Below are 15,222 nucleotides of genomic sequence, written 5' to 3'. Positions count from 1 at the left end.
ATCATATCACCTATAAATAATCATTGGTTGATTTCCTCCTTTCCAATCTTTATTTCTTTTTCTTCTATAGTTTTCTGGTTTAATTTACTTGATCTATAGATGACTGATATAAAGGTATGTTAAAGTCTCTTATGATACTTGAGACTTCCTTAATTTCTCACTGTATTTTTATTCATTTTTGTTTTGTATATTTTGGAATTGTGCTGTTAGATGCATGAGTTCCTGACTGTTCAATTTTTTTGGTGGATTTTGTATGTTATTATTATTAAATATTTCTTTGTCTTTTTTAATGTTACTCACTTAAATTATGTTTTGTTTGGTATTCATATTGCTTCATCTACCTAACTTGTTTGGCATTTACTTAGAATAACATTTTCCATTCCTTTATGTTCAGTCTTCCTTTGCTGTTTTATTTTAAGAAAGTCTTAAATAGTTTATTGTTGATGTCTTTAAACCTGATGTAGAGTTCTGTATTTAACGTACATTTGCTGAGATTAATGATACATTTGAACTTCTTCCTACCTTATTTTATGTTTGTCATTTGCCAAGATTTTTCCTTTGTTGTAATTTACTATATTAATGAAGGTTTTCTTGTTTCATTTTGTTTCCTCTACTGATTTGAAAGTCATACATCAGTCCAGTTTTTATTTTATTTCTCAATCTGCCACTAATTTTGTGCAGCCTTAATAGTTTAATGCAGCACCTCTAACATGAATGTAACAAAGCCTAATTTACTGGATTACTGTTAACGTGTTTATCCACTATAATGTGATACTTCGTTTGTTGGCAGTTAGAACTAGTATAGTGTCTGCCTTTGCCAGCCTTTCCCTTTAGGACAAGTATTATGTCTATTTGCTGTTATGCCTTCTGTGACCAGTCTGGCACATAGTTAGGCCCTTAAGTGAGAGACTCTACAAAGAGGTGTGATTGAATAAGAAAAGGCTTCTGAACAGCACATCATGGTAGTTTGAGTTCTGGTGTTGGGGACAGACTTATACTCTGGAGGAAGTGTGGAGAACTTTCTATGCCTGCACATAGAGTTGTGTTTCCCAAATGAGTTAGGAGATTAGATGTGCCCATAACTGATTAGTGAAAAATGAGGACCAGCTTCAGAGAGAGAAGTTGGAAACCCTGCTAATCTAAAACTCACCTTAGAAACAATAAGAAAGCAGGAAGATAGACCACCCTGGGAAAATCGTGGACCAAAAAGACCTCACTTCTAGTCTCGGCTCTGCTAGTTTGTGATCCTGGATTGATGACTTCATCTCTCGAAACCTCAATGTTTTTCATCTGTAGAATGGGGATAATAGTCCTTACGCTACGTGACTGACTTCGCTGTTGTAAATAGCAAATTACATAATTACTAAGTGCTATTAATATAGGGTGTTGTTTCGTAATACTAATCATCTCAAATTATAAAGAAAAGTTAGATTATATCAGGCATATTCTAACTGAGAAAACAAATCTTTGGTAGCCATTTAAACATGAGTTTTGTCCATTTTTTAAAAAGTAAAGCTATGTGGTCATAAAGAAATAAGTTTCAGTTATCTGGAAAAAGGAATTATGTGGAACAACTCTATCCTCCCTGACCGGGCAGGATAAATGGTTCTAGCCCTGAACCAAAGGCACAAGATGTGGCTCTGCCGCTCGCTCTCTTTGTGACCTTGCGGAGAACACTTCACTGTTATTTCTTCATCTGAAAAATTGTACTGATCACTGTCCTGCCTGCTCTGTGTGTCATGGTGAGGCTCAGATGTGAGTGTGGATTATGTCATACACTGAAAAACGTTTTGTGCAAATGTGAGAGAGAATAATCATTGTTATCGTCTGTATTACAAATTGGGGTGTAGTTATAGTTAGCCTCTTTGCAAATTTAATACATCCTCCCCGTATGTAGTGGCCCTCCTTTTTTTTTGAAGGAGAGTTTTTATTTTATGTACAGAAAACGCAACAGTGTATACTCATCCAAGTTTCGTGGCCAGTTCTTTAGCCTTTGCCTTTTTCAGCCTGGCAATGCGAGCCACTGATTCGGGCCCAGGACATTGCCTCCCCAGTGACGGCAGATCTCACCATATCTGTCATTATAATTGGTTCGGATAGCTTCTGCCCGCTTAGCCAGCGCTCCTTTGTCTTCCGAGTTAACCTGCGTGAAGGTGACAGTGTGCAGGTCTTCCTGGGGACTAGACGCCCCAGCCTGGCCTGGCCCTTGAGAATGCAGTAGGGAACCCCGTCTTACAGCACAGGGCAGGCAGGAAGACAGCCGGCTGGATGGGACCCGTGTCCTGTGCAGTCACTACCAGCTGAGCTTTCTTGTTCTCCACTGAAGTGGTGACAGTATTCGGCCCTGCTCAAAGGACAGGCGGCCTCTTGGTTGGGATGTCCTCTTTGCCAGCGGTTTTTTCTCAGCCCAAGCCAACAATCTCTGCTTCTTCTCTTGCTTTGTCTCTGGGCTGTGCTTGTTGGCCAGATTGGCCTGATGACTAACTACCCTCTTTCCCCGAAGAAAAGACCGAGCCAGACCATCAGCTCTCATGTGTCTTTTGGAGCAAAAATTAATGTACAACCCGGTCTTATATTATATAAGACCTGGTCTTATTTTACTGTAAGACCAGGTCATATATTAATTTTTTGCTCCAAAAGACGCATTAGAGCTGATGGTCCGGCGAGGTCTAATTTTCAGGGAAACACGGTTAGCTGTCGGGTGGTACAAGGCCTGACTGAGCTGGTTAATGGCAGGAGGCACTTACAGGCGCTGACAGAGAATAGCTCTTTGCTGCTGTAGCCGAAAGTACCGGGGCCATTTGACAAAGTGAGCGAGGTTTTTGGGCTGGATGTCCTGTCCGATGCCAGAATTCTTGGGCCTTTTCTCAAACGGGATTTACCACCATCTTGGCCTCTTGCTTCTTCATGACAGCAGGGGCTGGCGCCACCTTCTTCCCCGTAGCCTCCTTCCCTTTCGGCATCTTGGGCAGCAGGAGGAGAGCCTGTCCCTCTTATTTTTATTTATTTTATTTGTGTTTTGATTCTTGCCCTTATGATCTCGATTTGAGAAGGTTGTGTTTTCTGTTTCTGTTTTAGATGTCACGCTACCTAATTTGTCCATTCTGACTTCCTAAAGTCTCCTCTTCCCTACTCCTCACCCTCAAGAAGTCATAGGGAACTACGAAGGTGGAAAACCGTCTCTCTGCCCTTTTCAGTTGGGATGTATGTGTGAGCCTAATTAGATCTTCTGATTGATATAACTATTGGCTGGTGAGTTTCTGTAGCGGCTTCTGAAATGTTCTTGGAATGGTTGATTGCACTAGTGTAACCCGTCATATGTAAGGACGGTGGCTCCCTCCCCACCACTAGCAAAGTCCACAGATTCAGCCGCCCTGGACCTTGTTCTGCATTTACATGTTGATTTATGCAAATCATAACTGAAAAGGCGTCAGGACCGAGAGGTCGGAGTTGGCTTGCTATGTGTAAACTTGGGGGGTTAAATAAATTATAGACTGAGGATTTAATCATAGTGTTCTTTCCAATTTATATTTCCTTGCTGTGTAACTAACCTCCATGGCCTTGACAAGTGCCAGATGAAAGACGTGATTCAGGGGAGCTGAATCTGGCTCTTGACCAGCTGCTGTTAGCGCAGCCCGAATATAATTTCCCTTCCGTTATGAACCATTTAAAACATACAGAAAAAGAATGAAAATTGTAAACGCCTATGTATCTACTACCCAGATTTAACAAATTTTAGCATTTTTGCTTTATTTGCTTCAGAATGTTTTTTAGAACTAAAATATGACAGGTACAGCTGAAGTTTCTTTTGTATTTCTCTCCCCATTCTGTTCCCCTCCATCCCTCACTGGAGGTTCCTCTTGTTATTATTATAATATGGACCTGTTCTGTGTTTACACTTGTACTGCTCATGTATCTATCCATAGGCAGTGCCCAGTATTGTCTCAGATGCTGTACGTTTCATGTAAATGGTATCTTACAGTAAGCATCATTCTGCAGTTTGCTTCTCCACCTATGTGTGTAAGTCTTGTTCATATTGATATATGAATTCTAATTTATTCATCTAGCTGTTGTATAGGTTTCCTGTATATGAAAATACCATCCTTTATTTTTAGCTCTTAGCTGATGGACATTTGGGCTGTTTCTAGTTTTTGCTTTTATAAACAGTGATATAGTATATACAGAGGGCGCCAAAAAAATGTATACACATTTTAAGAAAGGAAAAAACTACTAAAATTGTAATACTCAATGTATACTGATAACAAAAGATGAATACAAGTCACGTTTGACTTCTGCAATTACAAGAGGTGCTCAAAGTGGTTAGCATCAGCGTCCAGACACTTCTGATTACAGCAAACTACTGCTTGAGCAACGTTGACCAAAGTGGCCACTTGTGTACATTTTTTTGGCACCCTCTGTATATCCTCGCTCATGTATTCTGGTGTACACATGTGAGACTTCCTCTAAGGCTGAGTATGTCCTAGACGTGAAACTTGTGGGTTGCAGTGTGGGCGAGTGTTCAGCTTTTCTAGAGCAATCAAGTTGCTCTCCCAAGTGGTTGAGCCAGTTCACTGCCTCACTAGGAGCTTGTGAGTGCACTTGTTTCTCCACATCCTTGTTTATACTTGGTATTTCACATTAAAAATTCTCCCACAGTCTGGTGGATGTAAAATTGTACCTTACTGTTTTAATTTGGATTTTTCTGATCACTGGTGATCACCTTTTCATGTCTTTATTAACAGTTCAGCTTTTCTCTCTAAATTGCTAGTTTCTATTCTTTGCTTATTTCTTTGTTGGATTATTTGTTTTTCTTAATAGATTTGTAGCTGTTCTTTGTGTATTCTGGATGTTAATCCTATGTTAATTATGCATTGCAGATATCTACTTGCAGACGCTGGCTTGTCTGTTGACTTGATGGGGTCTTTTTGTCAAAAGGAAGTTGTAGCTTAGTGTAATTAAATTTAAATATATTAATATTATATTTGAGTTAAGGAAGCCTTTTCTGCCCTGATGTTGTCATGGTATTCTGTCTATACTTTCTTCTAAGAGCTTTCAAGTTTTCCTTTACTTAGGTCTTTGTTCCATTTAGAATTTAAGTGTTCAGTGTGAGGCAAGGATCCTGTTTTGTTTTGTTACCCGTGGGTAGGAATAGTCTCAGCTGTTGAACAAGCAATTCGCACTCACGGATGTGTCCTGCTGCTATTGTCGTGCCCATTTTGCTTCATTGGTCTCTGTGTGTTCCTGCTTCATTCACTCCCACGGCTCTAATTATTACAGCTTTATAATGAACACTGTATCTCTGGTAGAATGAGACTCCCACCCCTGTCCCACTCCCCACTTTCTTGTTTTTCACGACTATTTGGCCTATTTTAGGATTTTACTCTTCATAAGAATTTTCGGATCAGCCTGTTTAGATCCACAAAAAAAAAGATTGGGATTTTTATTGAATTTGCATTTGAAATTATAGGTTACTTTAGGGAGAACTGATGTCTTTACAGTTTCTTTCATTCATGAAAATAATTTATTCTTTTAATCTTCTTTCATGTCCTTTAAAAATACCTTTAATTTTTATGTAAAAGTCTTGTATCTCTTTCATTAGATTTCTTCCTAGTGCCTTATAGTTCTTGTTGCCAGTGTTTTAGGGTAATTTTTTCTCTCTTACATATTCTCTGGTTAGTTATTTTGATATGTGGGAATGATACTAATTTATGTACGTTACTCTTCTTTTATCCAGAGACATTGCTGGACTCTTTTTTTAATTGTAATTTATTTGTAGATTCTTTTGGATTTTCTATATAGAAAGCATTATCTCATCTTCAAATAAACCCAGCTTTATTTCCTTTCCCATTGCTAGTTGAATGTCATGTATGGAGTTCAGACTTTATTCTGTACCAAATTAGAAGCCATCAAAGTTTTCGAGAAGTGATATTTAAATGTTTACATTTTAGAAAACAATTCTGGTAGCCTGGTGAAAGTGTGGTTGATGATAAAGAAGGGGTCAGTTAATACAGAATTGTACACCTGAAATCTATGTAATTTTACTAACAATTGTCACCCCAATAAATTTAATAAAATAAAATTTAAAAAAAAAAAAAAAAAAAAAAGAAGGGGTCAGTTAGGAGATGCTATTACTATAGTCACAAGATATTGCAAGCCTGACCTTGGGTAGTGGCAGAAAGACAAGAAGGACAGAGATAAGTACAAGAGCAACTTGAGAATTAGGGTCAAAGGGACCAGGTGAATGAGTAAATGTGGGAGGTGACCCTTAGATTTCTGCTTGTAGAGGTGTAATAATCACAGGATGAGGAGCAGCTTTAGTGACAAACCAACTCAGTTCTTAAACAGGGCTTAGATAGATACTTGGAGAGTATCTGTTGGTAGGTAGATAATCATTCTCACCGACTTGATTTAAATACATTTCCCTCAGTTTGCCCTTCTGAAATCTCCACATAGATAAGTATCAACCTGATAAAGAGCATCCGGTGACCCAGAGGTTGGAGAATGAGTTTGATGCGTTAGATGCGGATGTGCTTCCGGAAGAAGCTCCATCTACTCGAGACCAAAATGCAAGCTTCAAAGAAGAGGCATTAGCTCTGACCAAAACAAATACAGTGGAAAAGAAGCCTGTGACTGAGCAGGTGCCATTTAGGAAGAAAGATACTCTGGCATCGGCAAGACTACAGCAAGTATGAAAACACTTCTTTCTTTTGGCCCATTTGTATTGACCTGACATTGTCCAAGGTCACAGAGACTAGTAAGAGGTGGAGCCAGGATTTGAGTTCTCAGGCGTTTGAATGCCAGAGCCCTTAGGTCCAACTATCTAAATTAAGCTAACTTAGCTGAGCTCTAGGTTGTTTTTATTTTTTAACAAAAAAATAGCAATTTTTAATATTGTTGCTAGAACAGGGTGTTCTCTCTTGTGCTGATTTGGTAAGACCCTAAATAATTTGATACCGAAGTCCTAATCCGGCAAGCTGTTTTAAAATTCAGTTGTTTTCTGCTTCTGATTTGGAAGTGTGACATGTAAGGGGATTAAGATTTGGTGCCTGCTAAAGATAAATATTAATAAATAATAACCACTCCATATTAAAAGGCATCCTACAGTGAGTATTTTCTAATATGGCTTTGGGAGCCAACTGGCTTGAAACTATATTTTATTTTAAGCTTTTATATAAAATTTAACTTAAAGCCCTACCAGGGGCCAGAAGACTACCTCCTGGTCTAAATATCCTGAATAATGTGATTACTGCCACTTGATAATGCTGTCCAGGGGCTTCTGTAGCAAACTGATACGTTGTCAAGTGACCCTGGAAAAAGGATATTTAGCAGTTAACACCGGTTACTGATAGATTGTGGGTTTGCGTCACATCTTTCTTCCTTTCCAGACAGACTCTTACGGGGAGGTGGGGGTGGGTCAGTGGGAAGTCAGGATTGAGTCTGTTTGAATTCAGCTTGGGGCTCTTCTCTAGAGACGGCTTCGTTCTCTGCAGTGTTTTAAAGTAGCCGGATTCATTCCATTTACATGGCATATGGCTCTCTCCTTCATCGTCATTCTCTTCTTATATTAATCTATATAATCTTCTAGAAACTATGTAATCTTCTATAAACCCATTTTACAGGCGAGAAACCTGAGGCTCAGTGAGGTTAAAAGCTTTTTAACCGAGAATGTTTTACAATTTACCTCTTTTGTTTATTTGTTTGTTTAGGAAAAAATATAAAAATAAATAAATTTTATATAAAAAGATGGCAAAGTCAGGGATCCCAATTTGATACCTCCTTTACCCCACTCTGCCTCAACCATGGTTGTGTCAGTATAATTTACACCCTCCCCCAATTTTCTACCACAGTGCTTTACAGCTTGGTTTTTGCTGAATGGATGCATGAACAGCGTAGGGGCACTTGAAGCTTCGGAGCTAAAACCAGTTTCTTTGATGTCCATTTGACTTTATAATTCATATTTATCTCTCACAGGGATTCCACAAAGCTGAAAAAAGTAGATCAACCCAATCTCACAGCAAAAGCAGGTTGCAACGGACAACAGTCTCATCCAGATTAAAAATGAATCCACAGCCTGTGAAAGACAGTAGGGCTCCTTGGATACCTCCACACCCCACCTCCCCATCAGCGTCTCCTAAATGGTATGTCATGTCCGAGGGGCCATTTGGGTATGTGATTTAATTTTTCCTGCACAGGTCAAAGGTGACCTACTGTTTAGAGCAAATAAAGCAACAGCCTTGGTTCCCATGAAGCAGAAAAGCTTCTTTGGGTGAGTAATACATGGGACATTTTTGTCTTAAAGACCGTTGGTTCCCTTTTCCTATCCAACTATGGGTAGAGTAACTTGCGATGGGCCACCCCGACATCGTGCGGATAATGTCATCGTGTGGAGGGTCATGGGCTTCCCTCCACCCAATAGATTCTAGTCACTTGAGGCTAGGAACTGTGTCTTCCATATACCTGAATGTTTAATGCCTGACCCTTAGTGTATCTTCGTAGGCATTCAGTAAATCTTTGCCGAATGAATAAATACTTTAAAGTAATTCTAATTCCAAGTGAAGATAATTATGAATTATAAAACCATAACAATCTCATAGATACTTGCCTGACTGCAAGGGACAGTTGGGATAATGCTGACGTTATTGCTGTGTCACCCACATTCATAGCACGTGGAGAATGAGGAGCTGTCATTCCACAGAGCGAGACAGGGTCTTGTCCTCCAGGGGCAGCGGGGTCCTGTTAGGTGGAAATAGTCTTTGGGGAATTGGTTAAAGATAAAGGAGAGCTTGTTTACCATAGGACAATACTTCTTGCAAGCACAGTGGGAAGGACCAGCAGGTAGGACAGTAAAAGGAAGGCAGCAAAAAGCAGTAATGTGGGGAGAAAAGCGAGTGGAAAGGGATCCGTCCTTCGGGAGGCTGGCAGAAAACAGAGTGAGAAAACAGAATGGATTCCCCTTAAGACTGTGAATGATTCTGAATGAATGGTTATGCTCGTCTATCAGCCCTCCCTCTAATGTTGAAGAAACCTTGTCTAGAGAATTGAATGTCCTGCTTATCGAGCAGAACTGGGACTAATATCAGGTCTTCTGATGTCATAATGTGCTTTTTCGTTTATCTGCTCTAAATTCTGTATTTTTATATATGTGTTAGTATAGACTGTGAATTCAGTTGGTAAGCTTATAAACATATCAATTAATTGACGTGTCTATTGCAAGCTAAAAATATGCAGTGGATTGTCTTCTAAAGTGTACCGTGTTTCCCCGAAAATAAGACCTAGCCGGACAATCAGCTCTAATGTATCTTTTGGAGCAAAAATTAATATAAGACCTAGTCTTATTTTAGTGTACTATAAGACCGGGTCTATAATATAATATAATATAATATAATATAGTATAGTATAGTATAATATAATAATATAATTAATATAATATAATTATAATATAATAACATGATATGATATGGTATAATATAATATAACAATATAACATAGTAAATATAGTATAATATAATAGCAGGTCTTATATTAATTTTTGTTCCAAAAGACACATCAGAGCTAATTGTGTCCGGCTAGGTCTTATTTTCGGGGAAACCCAGTATGTGTGGTGGGTGGGGGAGGGGAGCGGACAAGGCTTCTAGCTCAGTGCTGTGTTAGGCCTTGTAAAGGTACAGAATTGCTCTGTAACATGGAATGTAATTAGTGACCCAAATCTGTATATTATAACAGGGTTTTGTTGAAGTTCACTCATCATTCTGTAATTGACAGGTTCGTTTTTTTGTGTGTGTGTGTGTTTTTTTTTCCATTTAAAATAGTGATTGCTCCCATGAAGCAAAGGCGAAAGTCTCTCCTTTAACGCTGAGCCTGAATCCTGGAGGAGCTCACCCTTCCTCACACTTGTTTCCGCTTTAGGGCCCCATGCTGGGGAGCAGCATTCCTTTAATGCTCTGGTCTTCTCTGAGACGGCACCTTCTGATGAGCCATTGGGTATGAAGTGAATGGTTTTATAAAGGCATGCTTTTCTGTTTTTTGCAGTGCTGCATGGTTAAAGGTGAAATCCAGCTCCAAAGATGTCACAAAAGAGCAGTCTGTCCAGCAAGAAGATCCTCGAGAGGAAGGTCAATTGAGAGGTGCTGTTGAGAAAGAAGCAGCTAGGTTTGTGCTGGTATTTTTCAAATCTTCGAAAATTTAAGGGCCCCTTTCACATAAATTCTAAAGTAAACTCTTTCTTTTCTTCCCTATGAATAAAGTTGGTTAATTAAAATGTCAATTACTAACCTTTTCTGTCAAGCTCTACAGCTTAGACAGTGAACCCCTCTTTTATTCCTTCTTATGTCATTTATTCAAAAATTATGTGTGTCAGTTGCCTACCACTTGCTTGTTTTGCATATGATACAGTTGTGAGCTATGGAGACTTTATTAAAAGGAGCTAAAAAGACAGAATCCCAACCCCGACTTGTTTACAGTCAGTAGGGAGGACGTGTCACTATCTGTAATTTAAGATAGAACATGGTATGCACCCTAAAATCTAAAGGGTTAAGAACTGAGAGATTTTAGGATGGGGACGGGATACTTCTTGCTGTAGAGATCCACGGTTCGTGGAGGGAGATGGACAATAAATTAGGACTTGAAGAACAGGCCTAAAATGGGGAGTGATGACGTAGGTGAGAACATTCCATGAGAAGACAGCAGTGAAAACAGGTCTCTGCGTTTGTTTGGCTGAAATTGTTCTTGCAGTTATGGGAAAGCAAAAATGAAAATGGGCCATGAAATAATTTGGTAATATTCACATATCCTAAGCTCAAAGAATCAAAGCCCTTCCACACACAGTCAAGTTGTTTGGAGTTAGCTTTTCCTTTCCGTTTTTATTTAACTTCACTCTGCCTTTATGGCTGTCCTGGGAGTCCACTTCTTTGTCTAAACTTGTAGCCACAGCAACAGCTTTATTTTTATAGTCAAACAAGAAATCCAAAGTCCACTGATGGCTCGTTTTCTTGACAATATTCGTGGGCAGTTTTTTGTTGCTCTACACACTAGCTGAGAGCACTTTTGCACAGAAATGTCTTTTTACACAGAACGTTACATGGAGAGCTTTACGGGTACAGAAAGGTTGCGTTACCTCCTGGGTCCTTTGTGGAGCCAAGATGGGCGTTCTGGGGACCCTGACTTCCAGTTCGTTTCTGTGGTGATAGCACCCTGCAGGTCGGGGCAGAATTGGTTTGACTCTTTGTACTGTCTGCTAGACTTGCTTGGCTTGATGCCGAAACTTCCAAAACATTGAAGGAACTTGGAGAATTAAAAGCCGAAGAAATGGACAAAATGCAAAAACAGAGGTAAATATCTCTTCCTGAGGTACAGAAAGAGAAAGCAGGCCTGGTCTATATCTATCTATTTTGACAACTAATTGAGATTGTTTAGAGATGTAGTCACACTCTTTGTTGGCTGCCTGCCTGCTTAGAAGACTTTGAAGTCACCTAAGAAGCTATGAGGAGAGTTAGGGTGACTGTTTTGTATTATCCTCCAGGCTTGATTGGCTCGATGCTGAAACTTCCAGAAGAACAAAGGAATTGAATAAACTCAAAACTGAAGAAGTGGATAGACTTCACAACTTGAGGTATGTGTTTGCTTCTGAGGAAGAATGCTTGCCTATTCTAATTCTAATTGGTCTGGATAGTTTTACCAACCAAGCAGGACTATTTAGGCCTAACCTCACTGAATGAATGAATGAGTGAATGAATGAATGAATGAATGAATGAATGAATGAACACCTACATGCCTACATGTGTTTTATGCAGTATTTTTGCTAGGAAATGCTTCTTTTGTGTGGAGTTTGAATGATAACTGACGAAACATCTACAATTTGGGAGAAGTTCTGTCTGAAAGATGAGTCTTATATCTGTTTGTTTGTGTTGCCCTCAAAGGTGCTTTTCTCTTGGCCCTGTAGGAGGTTATTGTAATAGCATGTCTGCTTATGTGAGTGAATGCACAGAAATGTCTTTTTAACTTAAATGTAGCCTAAGGTTTTTGAATAGGTTGCCTTTTTCCATTTGCCCCCTAAGAGTGTTACCCCCTAACTATAAGCATGAAGGAGTTTGTGAGAAAATTTAGTTGATGCGGCTGCTCCTGCAATTGGCTCATTTTTCTAGCTCTGATAATAATTCACCTGAAGTCAAATGAACAGAATTCTCATTGCAACAGATGTGCATTCTGTCACCAGTCAGGAGAGAGCGTTCATTCCCAGACTAGAAGGGCTGTGGCTATATCGTTAGAGGGCCAAGATTTTTGTTTGTTTTTGTCTATAGTTAACATTTCAAGTCATAGAATCACAGCATCTTAGGATTTGAAGGATCTTTTCCTGCAGCTGATGGTTCCAGCCCGTCTGGCCTATCTCCATGCAGTAACTGTCCAGCATATTCACACACAGCCTCTGTGATGGGATGGCCACTACCATTTGGGGCAGCCCCTTCCTTAGTTATCTGTAGCAATTAGAAGGCATTACCTTAGATTGTTCTGGAATTGGATTTCCTATGACTCCTACTCACTTGTCCTTCGGACCATATAAAAAAAATGTAATCCTCCGTACCCCAGTTATCCCTTTGAGTATTTTTTTTATTTGAAAAATCATACATGTAGAAGAACATACTAAATGCACACATAGAATCCAAAATATGACAAAATGAACACCCGTGCATCACCACCCCAAACCAAGAAACAGATCATCACCCCTCCTCTAAAAACTCCCATGTGTTCCTCCTCAGTTGCCTCCTCGTCTTTCCCCCCAGAGCTAACAACTGTCTTGATTCTGTCCTGTGAATCTTTTCATTACCCTTTTCATAAATCCATCACCTAAAACTGAGAGGCAAGCACAAGCCTAGCTAAACAAGGAAAGAGCAGTGCTGCTGGTACTAGGTGAAGATTCCCAGGGCCACGTAGGCTGAACAGAGTCAGGCTCAGAATCTGCCCTGAGCTTCCCTGAGAGTTTTTAGGCAAGGTCATGAATGAGTCTGTGCACATATCGGCCTTACCACCTTTGGGGCCTCTGGAAGTGAACCAGGTACACTGGCATGTTCTGGAAGAAACCTGGTCAGGGGAACAGTGGGCTGCCCTGTATAGTTCATTCCACTTTATTGTTGAGTAGTATTCCATTGTATGAATATCCCACAGTCTATTTATCCATTCTCTGTGAATTAACATGTGGGTTGTTTTCCATCTTTAGTTAGTATGGGAGTTACTTTACAGTTGTTCCCCATCCTAGCTGATATTTAGTATTGTCCATATTTTTAATTTGAGCCATTCTGGTGAGAGTGTGTTGGTATCTTGTTTGGTTTTAATTTGCATTTTTTTGTGCTGTTTAAGTCAACAGTGCAAATTGTGGGGGTTCTCAGTTTTTCTCATTACTGGCCAAGAATTCAAATTTCTCAGGTCAGCTAAGTTGGTTATTACTTTTGTCCTGTTTTCCAGGATCATTTTTCCCCTTCTTTTTGTGGGTTTATGTCTATCTCTGTTATTGTGGGGTTTGCGGAGGGAACAAAATTTCATTTGTTCAGTCTTCTACCCTGTTGAGGCAGCCATTATTCTTTTAAAATGCGCTGAGAGCTTAACATACTTCAGATGTTATCTGAACCCTAGTCCTCAAAGTGGGTCCAGGGCCAGAGGTTTTGCATCACCGGGGAGCTTGTTGGGAATGCGGAATCTCAAGCCTCACATAGACCAACTGAATCAGAATCTGCATTTCAACAAGATCCCCAGAGGACTTGTATGGCCGTTAAAATGAGGGAAGCATTGTGGGTTTATACTCATTTGATTGTCCTTCACCTGGAGTGGTAAATAAATATGCAAAATAGGATAATTTCTTGCTTTCAATTTTAATTTTCAATTTTATTTCTAAATAGTGATTCTGCCACCCAGTTAGCAGACAAGGTAGAGAAGGCAGTTCTGGAGCATTTGAAGCCTCTCCTGGCCAAGGCTCAGGTAATGTAGTTCCTCTCGTTTGCTTGCCTTCTGGAAGTTCTAGAATAAACAGAGTTGCTCTAGAGGTCACGCTGACCCTTTATAGCACTAAGTGTCTGGCAGCTGGAGGCTGCAGTGCTTCTTGTGCAGTGTGGGAAGCGTGCTGTGTGGGCACCTGCAGACAACCACACACTTGTGGTATGCCTTCCAGTGTGGCTTAGGGGGAAAGCCCAGGGGAGGAGAGAGGAAGTCCCACTTTTGAGATAGGTGAGATTTCGTTTGGGGAATGAGTTTAGGTTGCAGTTTCCATTCTTAATCAAATAGATCTGTTGGTGATGTTGTTGTCGAATTAACTGCTTCCACTCTAATCCTGTGCCCTTCACCTCAGTGGTTTGGAACGGTTGGCTCTGTTTTTCGAAAGGAGAGAGATGTTAGGACAGCGTCTGTGCACAAACCAGTACGTTTCTGAAGATGAAATTGCATACAGGGTTACCAACAGGTTGTGTCATCTTCCTATAAGCAGTAAGCTGAGTGCTGTGGCCAGACCCTGTAGATCCGCCCTGTAAATAGAATGAATAGATGAGGTCACATAGAATATTATCGTCTTAAATGAAACGAAGGACATTCTGGGTTCCTGGATAGGCCACTGAATTTCTGTATTTGTAGTTTAAGAAATATTAAATTATTATTAGGGTTCATGGAAATCTCAGGAAAATAGAACTAGGAAGGTTCTTAGAGACCAAATCAACCTCCTCATTTTATCAATGAGGAAACTGTGGAACAGAGAGGTGGAGTAATTGCATCAAAACACACAGTTACTGGGACTATGTTTACAAAGCTGAGGGAAGAAAGGGGGCAGAAAGCCAAAATGAACATGTGGCATTTAATTTCATGGTGACAAAGTGCTTCGAATTGCTGCAACAAACCTCATGTAACTAAAGCTGATGCACACACAAGTTATTCTGGTAGCCGAATTCATTTGTACTAATATGGGTTGTACATTGTTATAACTCACGAACATGCTTGTCTGTTTTGATAGAGAGTCAATTCTTCTTTGGAAGCAGATACTCATTTGAAGGGTCGGCCGTCAGTGAACACAGCGACAGCCCAGCCTGCAGAGGAGGTGTGTGTTGTGTAGTGTGGGTATTACAGACTGACACTGGTGTGATTACGGGGCAATGTCTTCGGGTGTAAGGAAAATGATATGCAGAGTACTGTGCAAACACGAGATTATCCTACTCCAGCAGGGTGGAAGTTATTTTTCACATTTGCTATGTT

General features: G+C 40.0%; 1 protein-coding gene and 1 pseudogene across 9 annotated transcripts in view; one reads left to right on the top strand and one right to left on the bottom strand.

Annotated features, from left to right (window-relative positions):
- KIAA0753 (KIAA0753 ortholog) overlaps positions 1-15,222 on the top strand; it is a 67,340-nt gene that overhangs the window by 34,425 nt on the left and 17,693 nt on the right. For 8 of the 9 annotated variants that reach the window (XM_074320302.1, XM_074320304.1, XM_074320306.1 and 5 more), the window contains 7 exons: positions 6,454-6,686; positions 7,972-8,138; positions 10,030-10,149; positions 11,238-11,327; positions 11,519-11,608; positions 13,887-13,965; positions 14,984-15,067. In XM_074320302.1, coding sequence (XP_074176403.1) covers positions 6,454-6,686; positions 7,972-8,138; positions 10,030-10,149; positions 11,238-11,327; positions 11,519-11,608; positions 13,887-13,965; positions 14,984-15,067 — 863 coding nt within the window. The remainder of the gene's footprint in view (positions 1-6,453; positions 6,687-7,971; positions 8,139-10,029; positions 10,150-11,237; positions 11,328-11,518; positions 11,609-13,886; positions 13,966-14,983; positions 15,068-15,222) is intronic. The other variant, XM_074320307.1, reaches the window with a different exon arrangement.
- On the bottom strand, positions 1,587-3,037 carry LOC109453784 (large ribosomal subunit protein eL8; annotated as a pseudogene).

This window comes from Rhinolophus sinicus, linkage group LG15 (genome assembly GCF_036562045.2).
Source record: "Rhinolophus sinicus isolate RSC01 linkage group LG15, ASM3656204v1, whole genome shotgun sequence".
Lineage (NCBI taxonomy): Eukaryota > Metazoa > Chordata > Mammalia > Chiroptera > Rhinolophidae > Rhinolophus > Rhinolophus sinicus.
This window is presented reverse-complemented; position numbering and strand designations above follow the sequence as displayed.